Source organism: Nerophis lumbriciformis, linkage group LG02 (genome assembly GCF_033978685.3).
Source record: "Nerophis lumbriciformis linkage group LG02, RoL_Nlum_v2.1, whole genome shotgun sequence".
Taxonomy (NCBI): Eukaryota; Metazoa; Chordata; class Actinopteri; order Syngnathiformes; family Syngnathidae; genus Nerophis; species Nerophis lumbriciformis.
The window spans coordinates 25,398,745-25,419,184 of NC_084549.2; the positions used below are offsets into that span (position 1 = coordinate 25,398,745).

Below are 20,440 nucleotides of genomic sequence, written 5' to 3' on the forward strand. Positions count from 1 at the left end.
CTTTATTTATAATTGAATCACTTGTTTATTTTTCAACAAGTTTTTAGTTATTTTTATATATTTTTTTCCAAATAGTTCCATAAAGACCACTACAAATGAGCAATATTTTGCACTGTTATACAATTTAATAAATCAGAAACTGATGACACAGTGCTGTATTTTACTTTTTTATCTCTTTTTTTCAACCAAAAATGCTTGCTCTGATTAGGGGGTACTTGAATTAAAAAAATGTTCACAGGAAATGTTCACTGAAAAAAGGTTGAGAACCACTGCACTAAACCACTGGTGCGTTTATGGCCACACAAAAAGTCGGACAACTCAAACACCACAAAGTTACACTATGACTCCTCAGTCATACGTGTGCTTATTCTACTGTCATTTATTATTAATGTTAATTTATTGATATTAATCATGGAATCCTGTTACTATAGAAAGTTACAGGAATGCACACTTCATCCTATGCTTACATTTCATTGTGCAACATGAGGATGTTTAAGGGGAACTAAATGTGATCTCTGAAAGGGGTACAAATGATTTCCAAAGCAGGAACCCCACCCAGACATATTGTACAATACTAATCCATAGCTTATGAAAAACAAGATTTATTTTATTTTCATTACAAGTGGGCCAAATCACTAATATTACAAAATAATCTCATGAAAATGACTCCTCTCATTTGAGTGTTATTATAAAAGATTGGTTTGAGACAGGTGTGCTGTGCTGGTATTGCCACGTGTGATGTTGCTCACATGTGCTCCACTCAATGCTCAGGGAGTTTTTGTGTTTGCTCACACACATGAACAATTAGAGGGAACATTGCTCATGTGCAATCTCGACCTATAGCAGCAAAGAGGCAGTATATACATAACACTCTCTCCTTTACCAACAAAAATGGCTGCCATAGATCGCTCTCTACAATTTACAAATGTTCCTTAACGTGCGTGGGTAAATGTGTTGGAACATAAATGAATGTTTAAGATGGACAAACACTTTTCAAGCAAAAAACATACAGAGATTGTCTGGAACTTGTGGATGACGGAGCAGACACTGCTATGTGGTGTCACCTGTGTGGTATAAAATGAGTAAGACATCAATATCATATTTGTTTTCCAATCATGTGCTTTATGAGGTAAAGATTACAAGGAACATTTGGAAATTGATAACAAATTCATTAAAAAACATTGCAACTTCTGCTGCAACTTTCTGAAAAAGCTGCCGTGAATTCAGGCACACAAAGCCTGCGAAACCCCGGAGGGACTGATAAAGTCAATCATTTTTATTTTATGTTAAAATAAATACCTCCCAAGCTACTCATCATCAAAACTAAAGTTGAGGACATTATTATTATTATTATTTTATTATTATTGAAGTGGTTAACTTATTTTTACACTTGTATGACAGTTTAGCGTTCTAAAATAAATGATAAATAATGATAAATGGGTTATACTTGTATAGCGCTTTCCTACCTTCAAGGTACTCAAAGCGCTTTGACAGTATTTCCACATTTACCCATTCACACACACATTCACACACTGATGGAGGGAGCTGAAGTGTCTTGCCCAAGGACACAACGGACGTGACTAGGATGGTAGAAGGTGGGGATTGAACCCCAGTAACCAGCAACCCTCCGATTGCTTGCATGGCCACCCTACCAACTTCGCCACGCTGTCCCTAAATGTTCTTTAACACATTGCCTGTACAGTTAAAATAGGTTGAGCTTTGAATTTCTATTTAAGTTCAAATTTTCTATCGAAAAAAACCCCGAAACAGATCCGGATTTAATAAAGTGATGTTTGTCCTGAAATGGATATTTTGACAAAACTTTAATTCAAAGCAGATTTTCTACCTGGATGCACGGCGTAAAAACCTGTAATGCAAAACAAACGTTAATCCTAATCAGCCAAAACTAACCCAGCTTGCAAACTGCATCGTACATTATTTCAACGCTTACTGGATGTAATGTTGTGATTTGTTGTGTTCAGAAACAAGGTAGTAGTGGTGTTGCGTGTGGAAGTGAATGTAGTATTGCATGTGACCCGAGTGATTAAGGAACCAGAGTGCGTAAGGAACAACAGAGCCTGTGGCTGCTGATTTGCAGTGGTCATGAATCTGGACCAGACAGGAATCTTTTACTACTTCTATGAACACCGCTGCCCGCCTCCCCCTTTTCTTCCCTGTAAGCTCCTCTTTGTCTATTTGCGAACATCAAACATCATCGCAGAGCTTTAAATCACAGATGCCTTGGAAGAGACACTCGCCAACAATCAAGACATTGATCGTGAAGCCTTGTCAGGTGGCACAATATGCTCCGCAAACATCCACTGAGCCGTTTGTCCTGGCTGGCGCATTTACCCGGAAATCAGCAGGAAAACAATCTTTCGGGGGTCATCTTTGTTTTAGCAAGAGAGGCAAAGAGATGAATCTGCAATGATACCTTTCTTGGCAAATACCCGGAAAATACAAATCAATGCAAGGGACATGATCCTTCAGAGTTTTGTTTACCACATATATAAATAAAGATCCAGTGTCTTTTAGTCTGCATCATTTAGCATATTGTGCCTGTAGCTACACCTACTTACCTCCCACTTACACACTCATAACACAAGAGCATAAACTCACTTCGCATTTATTTCCTTTTACAAATACATCTTTTGGGTTCAAAGAGCAATTAATTCATTGCAAAGCTCTATCGTTTGTTTTCTTTTACACAGTCAGCTCTGAGCGGAGGGAGGAAACCTTGCCAGGTGCGTTTTTTACCCTTCAAGTCAAAGTCTTTGGCCACGGAAGCATGTTCAGAGCTGATAAGAGGGCCAGTGACTCTCTGGAGAAATGGGTTTTCATTCTTCAACCCTGCTCTTTTCTCCAAGAGAGGATTGCAAAATGTCCCTTTGTTGCCTTGTTGGTACGACAAACTAAAAGTCTCGACCGATTCTGCTACATCATACTTGAAAACTCCGCTCCTGTGCCAAGAAAACGTGGCGCCTAAAAAACCAACAGAAGTTCTCCACGTGGTGCAAAATAATACATGACATGTATAATGCATAGATTGGTATGTGCTGTATCATCCAGTGATTATACTTAGTATTAAATAAATATATTATCACCACTGATTATGGACATTCAAATAAAATGTATATACACAAAGGAGATTGCTCTGGATGCTTCTCTTGGCTTCACATGTCCGTCTCATAAGCACGCAGCTTTTTGCATTTGGCGTTTGGCACTCGCCCAGAATCATTTACCCTGCTGCTTGATGACTGTCTTCTCATGCCATCGCCATCTAACAGTCATGGATCACTGTCATCACAGCGGAAATTGGCCGTATAAATCCAGTCCTGTAACATATTTACTTCGGAGCAGGGTTTCTGATGCAAGAATGTCTTACTAACCCTCTACCTAGAGTTACTGGTCTCTGCTAGTCTGTTGTTCATAATGCCAAGGGCACCGACCCCCCCGGAGAAACCGTTATGCCGTGAGCTGCCACAAACCGTCCTGGGATACCCGTTAGCAGACTCTGAAAGCTGCTTCTGCATGATGGCCAGCGAAACCTTGTTGGAAGCTGCCAGGTCTTTCATAGAGATCATCTCCCCTGACAACCTGCGCCCTTCCGTGTCACTGTCAAACGGTCCATCCGAATCGGGCAGGTTACGACCCCTAGAACCCGGTCGGATGGCGTTACGTCTGGCCAGAAAGGTGCTGGCTTTATTGCAGCGCTGGCAAAATAGGCAGCTCATCTTCTCCAGCATCCAGTTGAGCACCTGCTTGATTACAATAGAGATAACGTTAAAGAGCGAATAAATGCAACACACTCCCGTTAACATGAATAGGAAGTTAGCCACCCGGTAGAGGCCTTGGTATTCGTAAGCCTCACTCTGGCTGCTTACATAGTCCCCAAAGCCGATTGTACTGAAGGTGACAAAACAGAAGTACAGTGAATCTAAATAGCCCCAGCCCTCCACGGGGGTGTACATGGCCGAAGCGCAGCAGGAGATGGTGATGGCTGACAGGCATAGAATCAGCATCACGTGGTAAACAGAGGGCTTCCACCCCGGCAGACAGAAAGCAGAGAAGTCCCGGTCGATCCCCGGTGGGAGGAGGCCGCTGTTCCTGATTCGCCTCTCCCTCACAGCTTTCATGACGACGGCCAGCAGCGTGATGATGCGCTCCAGGAAGAGATTAAAGAAGAGAATGGTCGCCGCACAGCCCAGGAGCCCGTAGAAAATCAAGAACACTTTTCCTGCCACAGTCACTGGTGTTGTCATTCCAAAACCTGCAGAGATAGAAGAAACATTAGTCTCATTTTGGCTGCTTAAATTTGACTTCTAAGCACATACTTAAAAACTGTGTTTTCTCCAGGTACTGGTCCCTCTTAAAATAAGATGCATGTTAGATTGATCGAAGACTGGCTGTTGCTATTGACTCTTGTTTTGAGCTTTTGGTACTTCCTTCACCCGTGAGAATGGGTCATTCTACACTGACCAATAGGTCTCTGCTCCAAGAACCGTCATGCCATGTTTGACTGATCTAGATAGTATCCGTACGATAGGGAAACTTCAGGCTGGTGTTCCCCAAAAACGAGTTGCAGCATTGTTTGGAGTGAGCTTTAGTGCCAAATCTCAACTGAAAGACATGGTCCATATAAAGAGGGATGGCAGAGACAGGCCGCGAAGTGGGCGTCTTAAGAAGATCTATGTGTACATTTCACTGTCTGGGTGAAATTAGCCGTTGGCAAAAACCTGACATGTTGTATATATTGTCTTTAATATGTGCTATTCCTATTTTAGATGAAGAATGAAAAAAAGACTGTTTTCTCAGGCTGTCAGCACTTTGGCACCATAAGCGGTCTTCAGTGATTGCAGTCAAGATTTGCAGGACGATTTTGGCCATATGGCTGACAGCTCTCTGCCCAGACAATCCGGAACAGACGTCACACCGCCTATATCCAGTCTCATAGTGCTGCCCGGAGGCCTGCCATGACTGGCGTTTTAATCATGCAATCTACTGAACACTAAACGAGAGTCAATGGTAGAAGAAGCTGTTCGGCCAACACACATACTCATTTTTGCTGCTCATCCCACAAATTAATGTCCCTTACAAATTTGCCACAATTTGAAAAGTTAATAAATAGGCTTATAATGGCATAACAATTATTGCCAAGAAGCACTAACTAACTAACAAAACATGTCCTTATTTTTTTGTGCTATGTACAGTACAGGCCAAAAGTTTGGACACACCTTGTCCTCATTTAATGCATTTTCTTTATTTTCATGACTATTTACATTGTAAATTGTCACTGAAGGCATCAAAATTATGAATGAACACATGTGGAGTTATGTACTTAACAAAAAAAGGTGAAATAACTGAAACATTGTTTTATATTCTAGTTTCTTCAAAATAGCCACCCTTTGCTCTGATGACTGCTTTGCACACTCTTGGCATTCTCTCGATGTGCTTCAAGCACACCTGTGAAGTGAAAACCCTTTCAGGTGAGTACCTCTTGAAGCTCATGGAGGGAATGCCAAGAGTGTGTGGAAAAGTAATCAGAGCAAAAGGTGGCTATTTTGAAGAAACTAGAATATAAAACATGTTTTCAGTTATTTCCCCTTTTTTTTCTTAAGTACATAACTCCACATGTGTTCATTCATAGTTTTGATACCTTCAGTGACAATCTACAATGTAAATAGTCATGAAAATAAAGAAAACGCATTGAATGAGAAGGTGTGTCCACACTTTTGGCCTGTACTGTATGTGCCTTATGATTCCCTGCTGACCAGTTCCTAAAGTCAACTGGGATAGGATCCAGCTCACTTATGACAACATAGGGCCTAACCTACTAAAATCAAAATACCACATGCTAAACAGTGAGTGCAAACTATAAAATTGTGTGCATTATTCGTGGACATTTTTCGGGTTATCTATAAAGACTGCTTGTGCAATTGATGAGTGAAAATGTGGTGAAGACCAAGAGGATTTTTCTTACACTACCAGTTGTGCCTAAAGAGACATTCATGACATCATATGGTCCATTGAGCTGAACTGTGTTGTTTCGTAATGTTGTGGAATATGCAGCACACATCACCTTTTCAAGATTCAAGATTCAAGATTGTTTATTGTCATATGCACAGTTAAACAGACAGTTTGCCGTACAATGAAAATCTTACTTTGCTAGTCCACCCTTCAACAAGTCACACGGTACTTAGCTAAAAAATAAAAATAAAAATTCTGTGTGATATTAAAGTTCTCACTTCTCTGTGTGCGCTTTGAGTGTCAAGTGTATAGAAAATCGCTATATAAAGCTAATCCATTATTATTATTATTATTATTATTATTATTATTATTATTATCATCACCTCCTCCCCAGTATTGTGGGCGTTCTAATAATCAGCATATATTCTGCACATACATGAAGACCGAAACACTCTTTTGCTTATTTTGCGCACAAGCTTAGTAAATCCGCTTTGTGTGCGCCGTCTAAAGTTTGCACTTGTTTTAGTACACGCAAACGTTTAGTACATCAAGCCCTAAAGTGGGTAAGCAGTAGAAAGCCGATGGACTTGGCAAGTGGTTGGAGGTAAAGTGACATCGCATGCCATCAATGCTTACCACAGCAAAGAACCCGTCTTGCACTCTCTGAGTTGGATTTTATTAAACATGATATCAGAAGTGGGATTGTTTAGAACAGGGGTCGGCAACCCAAAATGTGGAATATTGGACCAAAAATACAAAAAACAAATCTGTCTGGAACCGTAAAAAATGAAAAGCCGTATATAAGTCCTATAATGAAGGCAACACATGACGTAAGTGTCTATATTAGCTATAATAGCCTACTATCAAAATGACTACGTGTCGCAGGCTGAAGCAAATCTTCGTTGACAGAAATGTTGAAATGTAATATTTATTCTAAACATTTTTACAACATTAGAAACCATTAGTAAATCAGAGGCTACTCAGAAGGTGAGAAAACCCCTGGAAATTACTGGCTTTTAATGGCCAAAAGGTATAGGTGTGTCCAAATGTGTGTCCAAGTTAAAGGAAACGGCAGGCTGTCTTCTTTTAATAGATTTATTACAATCTTTGGCAAGCTGTGTTTGCTGTGGTCTGGAACAACATGGCACACAAACAACTATCTGAAATTCAGCCAATATTGCATACAGATAATGTGTCATGAGACATGCAAAACTAAATTATATACAAAGAGGATACAAGTAAAGGATATCAAATGAGCTCAATTATACCTACAAATGAGCCATAATGATGCAATATGTACATACAGCTAACCTAAATAGCATGTTAGCATTGATTAGCTTGCAGTCATGCACTGACCTAATATGACTGATTAGCACTCCAACAAATCAATAACATCAACATAGTGCACCTTTGTGCATTCACGCACAGCATAAAACTTTTGGTGGACAAAATGAGACAAAGAAGGAGTGGAAGATTTTGTATGTAAACAAACTGTTGCGTCACAGTCCACAGACAAAACAATGTTCACCAAATACTCTTATCAGTGAAGCATACACACAAACACATTAATTGGGATGGTTTGTGTCCGCAAACAAAAAACATACTAAAAAAAAAAAAAATTCCTCCCATCTATTTTCATTTTCAATCCTTTTTTAAAAATGCTCCAGGGAACCACTAGGGTGGCACTAAAGAGCCGTGGGTTGCTGAACCCCGATTTAGAAGTAAGGACATATTTATGTAGTGTGTCCAGTTGGACCCCTGGGTCATGTGACTCAATGGAATATTTTTGAGGCATTACGGCAATATGAAGGTCCTGAGTTCAATCCCGGGCTCGGGATCATTCTGTATGGAGTTTGCATGTTCTCCCTGTGTCTGCATGGGTTCCCTCCGGGCAGAGGTGGGTAGTAACGCGCTACATTTACTCCGTTACATCTACTTGAGTAACTTTTGTGATAAATTGTACTTCTAAGAGTAGTTTTAATGCAACATACTTTTACTTTTACTTGAGTATATTTATAGAGAAGAAACGCTACTTTTACTCCGCTACTTTTACTCCGCTACTTTTACTCCGCTACTTTTATCTACATTCAGCTCGCTACTCGCTACTAATTTTTATCGATCTGTTAATGCACGCTTTGTTTGTTTTGGTCTGTCAGACAGACCTTCATAGTGCCTGCGTTTCAACAAATACAGTCACTGGTGACGTTCACTCCGTTCCACCAATCAGATGCAGTCACTGGTGACGTTGGACCAATCAAACAGAGCCAGGGGTCACATGACCTGACTTAAACAAGTTGAAAAACGTATTCGGGTGTTACCATTTAGTGGTCAATTGTACAGAATATGTACTGTACTGTGCAATCTACTAATAAAAGTTTCAATCAATCAATCAAAAGTGTGAAGGAAAAAAGACCCTTTTTTATTTCAACCGTACATCCGGTCAAACGCCTAAAGACTGACTGCACAGTTCCTGTCTACACAATAAAAGTGCCGCTCCATCGCGCCTGCGCTTTCAAAATAAGAGTCTCCGAAAGCCAGCGCAAACAAGCTAGCAAGCTACGGAGTTTGCCGCCAATGTATATATTGTAAAGTGTATAAAAACGAATATGGAAGCTGGACAAATAAGATGCCAAAAAACAACCAATTTCATGTGGTATTAGACAGAAAGGAGGAACTTTTTTTCTCCTCCATTTGAAAACGAGGACGTTATCATCACTATTGTCTGATTACAATCAATGCAAGTCATCAGAATCAGGTAATACACCAACTTATATTCTTGTCTTCATGAAAGAAAGGAATCTATATGTGTTAAACATGCATGTATATTCATTAAAACACCTTTAACATGTAAACAAAAACGGCAAAATAAATAAATATAAATTGTATACTGTATATATCAATGTATGTATATATATATATGTGTGTGTGTGTGTATATATATATATATATATATATATATATATATATATATATATATATATATATATATATGTGTGTGTATATATATGATATGTGTGTGTATGTTACTCATCAGTTACTCAGTACTTGAGTAGTTTTTTCACAACATACTTTTTACTTTTACTCAAGTAAATATTTGGGTGACTACTCCTTACTTTTACTTGAGTAATAAATCTCTAAAGTAACAGTACTCTTACTTGAGTACAATTTCTGGCTACTCTACCCACCTCTGCCTCCGGGTACTCCGGCTTCCTCCCACCTCTAAAAACATGCACCTGGGGATAGGTTGTATGGCAACACTAAATTGGCCCTAGTGTGTGAATGTGAGTGTGAATGTTGTCTGTCTATCTGTGTTGGCCCTGCGATGAGGTGGAGACTTGTCCAGGGTGTACCCCGCCTACCGCCCAAATGCTGCTGAGATAGGCTCCAGCACCCCCCGCGACCCTGAAAGGGACAAGTGGTAGAAAATGGATGGATGGATGGAAAGCAATATTTAGATACCACTACCTGGAATTTTGGTGTCTCGGTCAGTAGTTTTACAACTATTTCATATCATCTATTTAGACTATTTTATCATTATCCATCAATTTTCTACCGTTTGTCCCTTCCGGGGTCTATTTTATAGTTAGTTTTGGTTTTAGAGTACCGCAAGTTTAGATTTAAAAGTCCTCTTATTGGCGTTAAAACCAGAAAAGCCCTCAAGTGTTATGCAGTGGACTTGTAGACCATTACAAAACACAACCACAACAATAAACGTATTGTTCAATAAATACTCTCACTGACACTGTCAATAAAAAGAGATCATTATTCAGAGTTGTGTTACAATGATCAGGAGTATCTAATGTGGCATCTGCTCTCACTGTTGCTTGGAAGGGAAAATTCAAGGACAAAGGGGAGATCAGAGTGTCAGTAAAAAGCCTTGGCCAAGCTTTTTTTCCCCTCCCAGTTTTCGCAAATGCCTCCCGCTATCACCTGATTTCCTAGTCAATTACTTTAAGTGTTCAAGCTGAGCCACCGAGACAAGAGGAGAGGAGCACATTATTTCAGTGTCACAGGTGTGCCTCTGCTGCGATGAGGTGGCGACTTGTTCTGGGTGTACACCGCCTTCCGCCTGATTGTAGCTGAGATAGGCTCCAGCGCCCCCCGCGACCCCGAAGGGAGTAAGCGGTAGAAAATGGATGGATGGAAGGTGTGCCTCTGATGTTCGCATCGGCAGCTGTTTGAGATTGGAGCGCACAAAAGTTTCTTGTACAATGTTCATTATTTTAAGTTTAAAAATAACACCACATTCACTGATGGGTTTGATTTGTAGCTTTATTCATTTTTTTTAAAGCAATAATAACAAAAAAAGTATTTAAGAATTTAAACAGTGTGCACTGAGGATGGGAATAATAACCTTTTTTTTTTTTTTTTTTTTTTTACATTTTTTTAACAGGTTTTTTTGCCGTTTTTGAAGCTAAAATGCTTAAAATTGCGGCAGCTTTTTCAGAAAGTTGGGATGTTTTGAGGCTTATTTTTTTTCATTAGCAATGGAATCATCTTGTGATTATATGAATGTGTTATGAATGTGTTATCAATGTTTTAAGTGTGACTTGTAACCTTAACCTCAAAAAGCCCTTGACTTCAGCAAAAATGGGAAAATACAAAACCCAAAACCAGTGAAGTTGGCACGTATAAAAAATTTGCAAATCCTTTTCAACTTATATTCAATTGAATAGACTGCAAAGACAAGATATTTAATGTTTGAACTGAGAAACTTAATTTTTTTTTGCAAATAATCATTAATTTTACCTCTGTGTTACATGGCCTTTCCTTTTAACAACACTCAGTAAATGTTTGGGAACTAAAGAGACCAATTTTTTAAGCTTTTCAAGTGGAATTCTTTCCCATTCTTGCTTGATGTACAGCTTAAGTTGTTCAACAGTCCGGGGTCTCCGTTGTCGTATTTTACACTTCATAATGCACCACCCACTTTCAATGGGAGACAGGTATGGACTACAGGCAGGCCAGTCTAGTACCCGCACTCTTTTACTACGAAGCCACGCTGTTGTATTATGTGCAGAATGTGGCTTGGCATTGTTTTGCTGAAATAAGCAGGGGCGTCCATGATAACGTTGCTTGGATGGCAACATATTTTTCTCCAAAACCTGTATGTACCTTTCAGCATTAATAGTGCCTTCACAGATGTGTAAGTTACCCATGTATTGGGCACTAATACACCCCCATACCATCACAGATGCTGGCTTTTGAACTTTGCGCCTATAACAGTCCGGATGGTTCTTTTCCTCTTTGGTCCTGTCATGTCTGTTGATCATGTTTTGTTTAAGTCATGTTCTGTTTGGTTTTTGGACACTTAGTTTCTGCTTTTTCACTCTTGTTTTGTCACCTTAGCAACCATTAGCAACCACCTCTCCTCATGTCACGCATCTGTTTCACGTTTTGAGTCACGCACCTGTTTTCACTGATCATGTCACTGCTATTTAAGCCTGTCTGTTTCTGTTGTTCGTCCTGGTGACATTATCCATCCATACTACCCTCTGCTACCCATGAGATTACTGTTTATTATAGTTCATGCTTCATGCCATACCACATTAAGTGTTTTTGTTTATTGTTCATAGTTTCTGCCTTTGTGCAAGTTTTGTTTCAGTAGCCAAGTTTGTTCTCCGCCATTGTGCGCGCCTTTTGTTTGCTTCCTTTTTTTTTGCAGTTTGTTAGTGTTTAAATAAATATGTACTTACATTCACGCCTTGCCCGCGCCAACTTTCCTTTGCATTTCGGGAAAACAAACCCAAAGATCCACAAATTGACAGGTCCGGAGGACACAACGTCCACAGTTTCCAAAAACAATTTGAAATGTGGACTTGTCAGACCACAGAACACTTTTCCACTTTGCATCAGTCCATCTTAGATGAGCTCGGGCCCAGTCAAATGCTGCTCCTTACCATAACCACTGACAAATGTCAGTCTGATCTTACACACACACGTACAATATACACCAGTGATTCCTCACCAAGAACCACCTCAGAAAACATTTGGCTCTCCAAGTACCACCATAATGACCAACATGAAAATACAGTAGCGTAGTAGGCCATAGTATTCATTAAAAACAAGACACATATATTTAATAACATTTAACATGTATATTTAACATTTTTGGCCATTGTTACTTACACATTGTGTGAATAGTAACACTGTTAAAATATAGGAAAATAAAACACTCTAAATAACTAATCAAATCTTTGGCATACCACTAGATGAAGCCCCCGTACCACCGTTTGAGAATCACTGATATACGCACACTCTCATATTAATTTCCTAGCTGGGTATTTGTCAACAAATCAACAAATACTGAAAATAATAAACATTTCCTTGACCTTCCATGCAGGCCAAGGTAATGTGATGTTTTTTCCATCATGCCAATACTTCATCTGAGTCTCTCTGCAGGCCAGCACTTTTCTTTCCATTTTTTGTTGTAGCACAGAGCACCTTTATAACCATCCTTGGCAGGTCATAAATGACATCGATATCAAGACAACACTTCCTTTATGGCACCCAAAATGGCTTTTTCGACCTTATCTTGCTCGCTGACGAGCACTCTCATGAGGGCTGTTGACATGCTGGGTCATTTAGATCAGCACTGATTGACACAGATGGAAAGTGTAACATTGCACACACACACTTGTACATTTTTCACAGGCTGTGCACCAGACAGCGTTTTGCTAATGATCTATAAGGATCCAAATAACACGCGCTGAACAGCGTGCGCAAACTCTAAAATTGCGTGTACTATTCGTGGCCGTGTTGCCAGTGATCTACTAAGACTGCATGTATAATTGATAACTGGTGCAGACCGGCACATTTAAATGAGGTTTTTGTGTGTACTACGCAGATTTCACCATGGATACACTCATTTACTGCACATCCATGTTGTCATGCTCCTACCTGCTGTGTTTTGTTTTCAAACATGCAGCAGACCTGTGCCACTTTTTATGGGCATTTTCGAAGCAGTCCTGCAGTGCATCTAATGGAACTCACTTTTTTAGCTCCCTGAAAGTGCGCTCATGGAAGATTCTTGCACAAACTGCAAGCGTGCCCATGGAATGTTCCAGTTGCAGGAAGGTGCATATTGCAATAGGTTTTTTTTCATGGATATAAAAATACACCAAGATGCATCAATTTAAAGGGGTCATATTAGGGTTTAAAAATATATTTAAAACACTTTGTTGTGGTCTACATAACATGTGATGTTGTGCATAAGATATATTTTACAGGCCATCTTCAAAATTAGAGATGTCCGATAATGGCTATTTTGCCGATATCCGATATTCCGACATTGTCCAACTCTTAATTACCGATTCCGATATCAACCGATACCGATATATACAGTCGTGGAATTAACACATTATTATGCCTAATTTTGTTGTGATGCCCCGCTGGATGCATTAACCAATGTAACAAGGTTTTCCAAAATAAATCAACTCCAGTTATGTAAAAAAATGCCAATATGGCACTGCCATATTTATTATTAAATGATAAATAAATGGGTTGTACTTGTATAGCGCTTTTCTACCTTCAAGGTACTCAAAGCGCTTTGACACTACTTCCACATTTACCCATTCACACACACATTCACACACTGATGGAGGGAGCTGCCATGCAAGGCGCTAACCAGCACCCATCAGGAGCAAGGGTGAAGTGTCTTGCTCAGGACACAACGGACATGACGAGGTTGGTACTAGGTGGGGATTGAACCAGGGACCCTTGGGTTGCGCACGGCCACTCTCCCACTGCGCCACGCCGTTATTGAAGTCACAAAGTGCATTATTTTTTTTTAACATGCCTCAAAACAGCAGCTTGGAATTTGGGACATGTTCTCCCTGAAAGAGCATGAGGAGGTTGAGGTGGACGGGGTTTGGGGGAAGGGTTGAGGTGGGGGTAGGGGGTAGGGGGTAGCGGGGGGTGTATATTGTAGCATCCTGAAAGAGTTTGTGCTGCAAGGGGTTCCGGGTATTTGTTCTGTTGTGTTTATGTTGTGTTACGGTGCGGATGTTCTCCCGAAATGTGTTTGTCATTCTTGTTTGGTGTGGGTTCACAGTCTGGTGCATATTTGTAACAGTGTTAAAGTTGTTTATACGGCCACCCTCAGTGTGACCTGTATGGCTGTTGACCAAGTATGCCTTGCATTCACTTGTGTGTGTGTGAAAAGCCGTAGATATTATGTGATTGGGCGGGCACGCAAAGGCAGTGCCTTTAAGGTTTATTGCCCCTCTGTACTTAAAAAGTCATACATTTTACTTTTTGAAACCGATACAGATAATTTCCGATATCACATTTTAAAGCATTTATCGGCAGTCCGACATTATCAGATATCTCTATTCAAAATGCTTCCTGACTGTCTCTTCAGGATGCGCCGTTTTGTGGGCTGTTTCATTTCCGTGCCACCACTACGATTGCGTCTTCTCCCTGCCAGCCATGTTGTATTTATTATTACTTCCATATTGAGTCTAGTGACAGCTGTAAGTTAGAACTATACGCTACTTTGTAGGAAAAATGGCAACAGTGGAGGATGCATGTGCATGTACGAGCCAGTCTGCCCCACAACAAGAGGATTGAGAGAAAGAAGGAACTTATTGGCTACAGCGTCGGACTACAATGGCGGACTCATGCAAAGTTCTTCGGGTAAACCTATACCATATAGAGACATATCCGCCGATGTCATATGTGGAAGAAACAAATTGGACAAATTCCAAACGACTCGTTTGGAGAAAGTATGAAGGAAGGCAAGATTGATTTATAAATATCTCTGCCGTGCCTCCACGGTTTGATTTCAAATTTGCGAGACAAATGCAGATCTCAAATGCAGATCTCAAAAAGTAAGAAAACGTTTTGCATAATAGGTCTCATTTAAGTTATCCAGCAGCTATAAAATTATAAAAGGATATTGCTAAACAGACAATAGTCTAATATTTAAAAGCCTACTGAAATGCGATTTTCTTATTTAAACGGGGATAGCAGGTCCATTCTATGTGTCATACTTGATCATTTTGCGATATTGCCATATTTTTGCTGAAAGGATTTAGTAGAGAACATCGCGGATAAAGTTCGCAACTTTTGGTCGCTGATAAAAAAGCCTTGCCTGTACCGGAAGTAGCAGACGAGTAGCGTGACGTCACAGGTTGTGGAGCTCCTCACATCTGCACATTGTTTACAATCATGGCCACCAGCAGCGAGAGCGATTCGGACTGAGAAAGCGACGATTTCCCCATTAATTTGAGCGAGGATGAAAGATTCGTGGATGAGGAAAGTGAGAGTGAAGGACTAGAGGGCAGTGGGAGCGATTCAGATAGGGAAGATGCTGTGAGAGGCGGGTGGGGCCTGATATTCAGCTGGAAATGACTAAAACAGTAAATAAACACAAGACATATATATACTCTATTAGCCACAACACAACCAGGCTTATATTTAATATGCCACAAATTAATCCCGCATAACAAACACCTCCCCCCTCCCGTCCATATAACCCGCCAATACAACTCAAACACCTGCACAACACACTCAATCCCACAGCCCAAAGTACCGTTCACCTCCCCAAAGTTCATACAGCACATATATTTCCCCAAAGTCCCCAAAGTTACGTACGTGACATGCACATAGCGGCACGCACGTACGGGCAAGCGATCAAATGTTTGGAAGCCGCAGCTGCATGCGTACTCACAGTACCGCGCCTGCGCATCCAACTCAAAGTCCTCCTGGTAAGAGTCTCTGTTGTCCCAGTTCTCCACAGGCCAATGGTAAAGCTTGACTGTCATCTTTCGGCACAACAGTCAAGGGGTGCATTCTACGGCGGGGGTGCGTTATCCGGCACAACACCTGCCGCAATACACCGCTTCCCACCTACAGCTTTCTTCTTTGCTGTCTCCATTGTTCATTGAACAAATTGCAAAAGATTCACCAACATAGATGTCCAGAATACTGTGGAATTTTGCGATGAAAGCAGACGACTTAATAGCTGGCCACCATGCTGTCCCAAAATGTCCTCTACAATCCGTGACGTCACGCGCAGGCGTCATCATACCGAGACGTTTTCAGCAGGAAATTTTGCACGAAATTTAAAATCGCACTTTAGTAAGCTAACCCGGCCGTATTGGCATGTGTTGCAATGTTAAGATTTCATCATTGATGTATAAACTCTCAGACTGCGTGGTCGGTAGTAGTGGGTTTCAGTAGGCCTTTAAATTGTTGACCGTCCATATATGTTGACAGGCATGCAGCGATTTCTGCACAACATTTGCACGTTCTTCCTAGACGTACAAAATATACACGCAAAACAGCTCACGCGGTTGAGTCTTGATAAATCACATTGTGTGTGCTGAATAGTTATATTTGCATTTCCCCTCCCGGTACTGTGGGCGCTCTGATGATCAGCAAATATTCTGCATATTAACAAAGACAAACACGCGAAGTGGATGGTGCTCTTCACTTTTGCTCACTTTCCTTATTAATTATTCAGCATCCCGTAAGAAAACACAGAATCTTCTTCAAAGGGAGCAAAGACCGTCTCTCATTACCCAGCAAATGACCTCAGAGAGGCAAAGGCACCAGGCATCGATTCAGCGTAGCATTACAGAGCCATTACTCCAGAGCGGAGTGTCAAGACGCATTAAGGACGGCAGAAAAAGAACAGAATGCAAAGGACAAGCGAGCTGAAACCAAACATGATGACTTTATCCGCGTAGATTCTTGAGTAGATTAATGACACTGCAGCCGACCTCAGTCAACAATAAATCTCTGCACCAGCCAGAGAGTCGTTAAATATGGCAGAACCCGATAAGGCAGAAAAACGTATGTGCTAATTCCACCAGAGACCACAGCAGCATATTTATTCATTAACATTACCCAGAGTATGCTCTTGCAAATGATGTTAATAGCTAATCATTCTTGCAAACATAATTACACACCAGAGATTGGACCATTTGTATCTATGGATTAGCATGTGGCAGTTTTAGGAGAAAAAGAAGATGCTCTAATGGTGATAAGGCAAAGGGACAAAATTGGGGGGGTGGCTAAAAAATAAAATAAAAAACACATTATGTGATTTATTGGTCACATGTGCTCAGCAGCAATTAGAGGAGGCGACACAGTTTAAAACAGCTCTCATGCTGCAGCCAAATGGCAGATTACGATGACTCAGTAAGTTGGAGCAATGCAACAAATCACTGAGAGTGTCGCTATTAGAAGTATCGATGAACTCAATTTCATTTGCTCGACACATAATAATCAATCAATACCTTTTTAGTTCAAAATCAAGGCCCTGGAGGATGAAGCACAAAAATAGAGAGGGGTTAATAGTATTATCGGCAACCAACAAATGTCCTCTACTGTTCCAGTAAGACTGTATGATTAGAATATCAGGTGGAAAGGAAATCAAATCATGGAATTTACAGTCCTGTTATTTTCAGCAACAGGACTCGTAAGTACACGTGCGCAATATCTGTTGGACAGGGTTGATCAAAACTCGCTCTTGTATTTTATTTTTCCAACAATATCTTTAATGAATTTTTTTACGGGTTTTTGTGAATAAACAAAGACAGACCAAAGTAAAAAAAAAAAAAAAGAAGACGTAATTGAACAGCAGTCCTCAGGGAGTTCGAAGTGTATAAAAGTTTGGATTCATATTTTTTTCTGTTTTTTTTTTTCCTTCAGTCCTAAAAAAAAAAAAAGGTAATGTGTAGGGATGTCCGATAATGGCTTTTTGCCGATATCCGATATTCCGATATTGTCCAACTCTTTAATTACCGATACCGATATCAACCGATATATACAGTCGTGGAATTAACACATTATTATGCCTAATTTGGACAACCAGGTATGGTGAAGATAAAACTCATCGACTCCATGCCACGCCGCATTAACGCAGTAATTGAGGCAAAAGGAGCTCCAACCAAGTATTGAGTATTGTACATGCTCATATTTTTCATTTTCATACTTTTCAGTTGGCCAACATTTCTAAAAATCTCTTTTTTGTATTAGCCTTAAGTAATATTCTAATTTTGTGACACACGGAATTTTGGATTTTCATTTGTTGCCACTTCAAATCATCAAAATTAAATGAAATAAACATTTGAATGCATCAGTCTGTGTGCAATGAATAAATATAATGTACAAGTTACACCTTTTGAATGCAATTACTGAAATAAATCAAGTTTTTCAAAATATTCTAATTTACTGGCTTTTACCTGTAATGTAGGAACCAGAATATTAATAACAGAAAGAAACAACCCTTTTGTGAGAATGAGTGTGAATGAGTGTAAATGGGGGAGGAAGGTTTTTTGGGTTGTTGCACTAATTGTAAGTGTATCTTGAGTTTTTTATGTTGATTTAATTAAAATAAAATTAAAATAAATTAAAAAAACGATACCAATAATTTCCGATATTACATTTTAATGCATTTATCGGCCGATAATATCGTCAGGCCGATATTATCGGACATCTCTAGTAATGTGTCATGTTTTAATTTTTTATAATTATTTAATATGTTTATTTATATTTAATATATTATGCAATGCCCATTTAAAATAATTATGAATTTTTTTCTCTTTTTGAAAAAAAAATGCGTAAAATTAATTGACAATTTTAATTGATGATTAAACTATCAGCTCATTGTACATTTTTAACACAACAAAAGTTATTCTATGTATCATATACTTTCAACACTTACTATGTTAGGGACTTTTTTGTTGCTCCATTTCTGACCACGACTTTAGTTGTGTTACTCAGAAAAAAATAAATGTTTTTAAGTTTTTTTTAATGTAAAATTTGAATATTTTAGTTTCAATTTTAAATTCATATATCATCAATACACTGGCAACAATTTTTAGTTAAGAATGGATCACATTTTTGTTTAAGTTTGTTGCTCAAATCTCTCAATCAACTTCAGTCCTAAATACAAATTGCTAAGATGTCATGTTTTTAATTATTCATTTAACCATTTGAATGCCCCTTTGAACTAATTATGTCAGTTTATTTAGGAAAAAATGTCATTAAACGAGTTCTCCACATAGTAATTGTTAAAGGGATGTCTTACTACCATACTAGTGTGACAATCAGGCCTAATAATGCATTAGATTAGTAATAAAACACATTTTGATGCATTGTTTTTTGCTGTGTCGGATTCCAAATCGAATAGCCCATTCCAAGTCCACATTGACTACTATTATTACTATGATATTTAACTGTACAGTCATGTCACAATTTAATAATTTTGAAGAAAAAATGTCCAATTTTTCATACTGAGATAAGACAATTTTGAACAAGTGTTCCTCACAGGGCTTTGACACATTGGTGACTTTTTCCTAAAATAATTAAAAAAAAAAAACATATGAATCCAAAACATTTTTATACACACTTGGAACTCTTACATCCTGGCGGCACTTAACTGTGCTAAAATTATTTCCCAGCGTATCGATGATATATGAAAGAATTTGAAATAAAAATATTAAAACTGAACATGAAAAAAATCACAGTAACGCAACCAAAAGTTATCGACAAAAATAGAGCAAAAAAGTCGTCAATTTACTCTGAGGTATATATTCAAGATTAAAAGGTCAAGGTTTCTACATACCTTCAAAATCCATAGCCCTCTCTCCAGTAACAAAAGTATTTTTTTCCAGTGTGACATATTGTGCAGGTGCAACTAATTATTGGTCATGCACAGCGTTGCAAAATTCCGGGAATATTCAAAGTTGGAAACTTTCTATGTGAATTAACGGGTATATATGGGAATTAACGAGAATTCATGGGAAATTAATGGTAATAAACATTGAATGCAACATGCTAGATCTTGCAGCATGATTATTAGCTAAAACAACCTGATTTAATGCAAATTTAGTAGAATTTCAACCCTTCACTGTGCATTCCTCCATCACATGTGCAGTGCATTCTTCCATCACATGCACAGATAATTCCCAGCATGCTACACACTACAGCCGGGCTATTGAGGCCACACTAGTATTTGAGCCCAAGGACTTCATCCAGTCAGGTAAGTGTTGATGATATTGCTGGGGTAAATATATTTGATGTATGATATTTAAGTTTAATAGAGGTGTAATTGTTTGTTACTGTATGACTGTAAACTACTCCAGCAGACTTCCACTCAAGCTAGCTAGCTGCTCCTGTACTTGTTAAATGATTTTGGGGCCAATATCTCTAGCTAGCTAGGTTTATGTACCACCACCAGTCTCATAATGAACCGAAAATATTTCTCCGTTAGCCGTGATGCTAATTTTGTAGTAAAAGAGTGTGGGTACTGGACTGGCCTGCCTGTAGTCCAGACCTGTCTCCAATTAAAAATGTGTGGCGCATTATGAAGCGTAAAATACGACAACGGAGACCCCCGGACTGTTGAACAACTTAAGCTGTACGTTGTCACACCGCGTTGAGGGAAGTCTTGTCTTGGTTTTTTCTGTCTTGTGATTTACATGTTTTATTTTGAAAAGCAACTCCTCTTGTTTCAGAT

At 39.3% G+C, this 20,440-nt stretch overlaps 1 protein-coding gene across 1 annotated transcript in view; it reads right to left on the reverse strand.

Moving 5' to 3' along the window:
* Positions 1-2,639: 2,639 nt before the first annotated feature.
* kcnk12 (potassium channel, subfamily K, member 12) overlaps positions 2,640-20,440 on the reverse strand; it is an 82,611-nt gene continuing 64,810 nt past the window's right edge. The window contains exon 2 of the mRNA XM_061959394.1: positions 2,640-4,270. Within this exon, the coding sequence (XP_061815378.1) occupies positions 3,393-4,270 (878 nt within the window). The 3' untranslated portion in view covers positions 2,640-3,392. The remainder of the gene's footprint in view (positions 4,271-20,440) is intronic.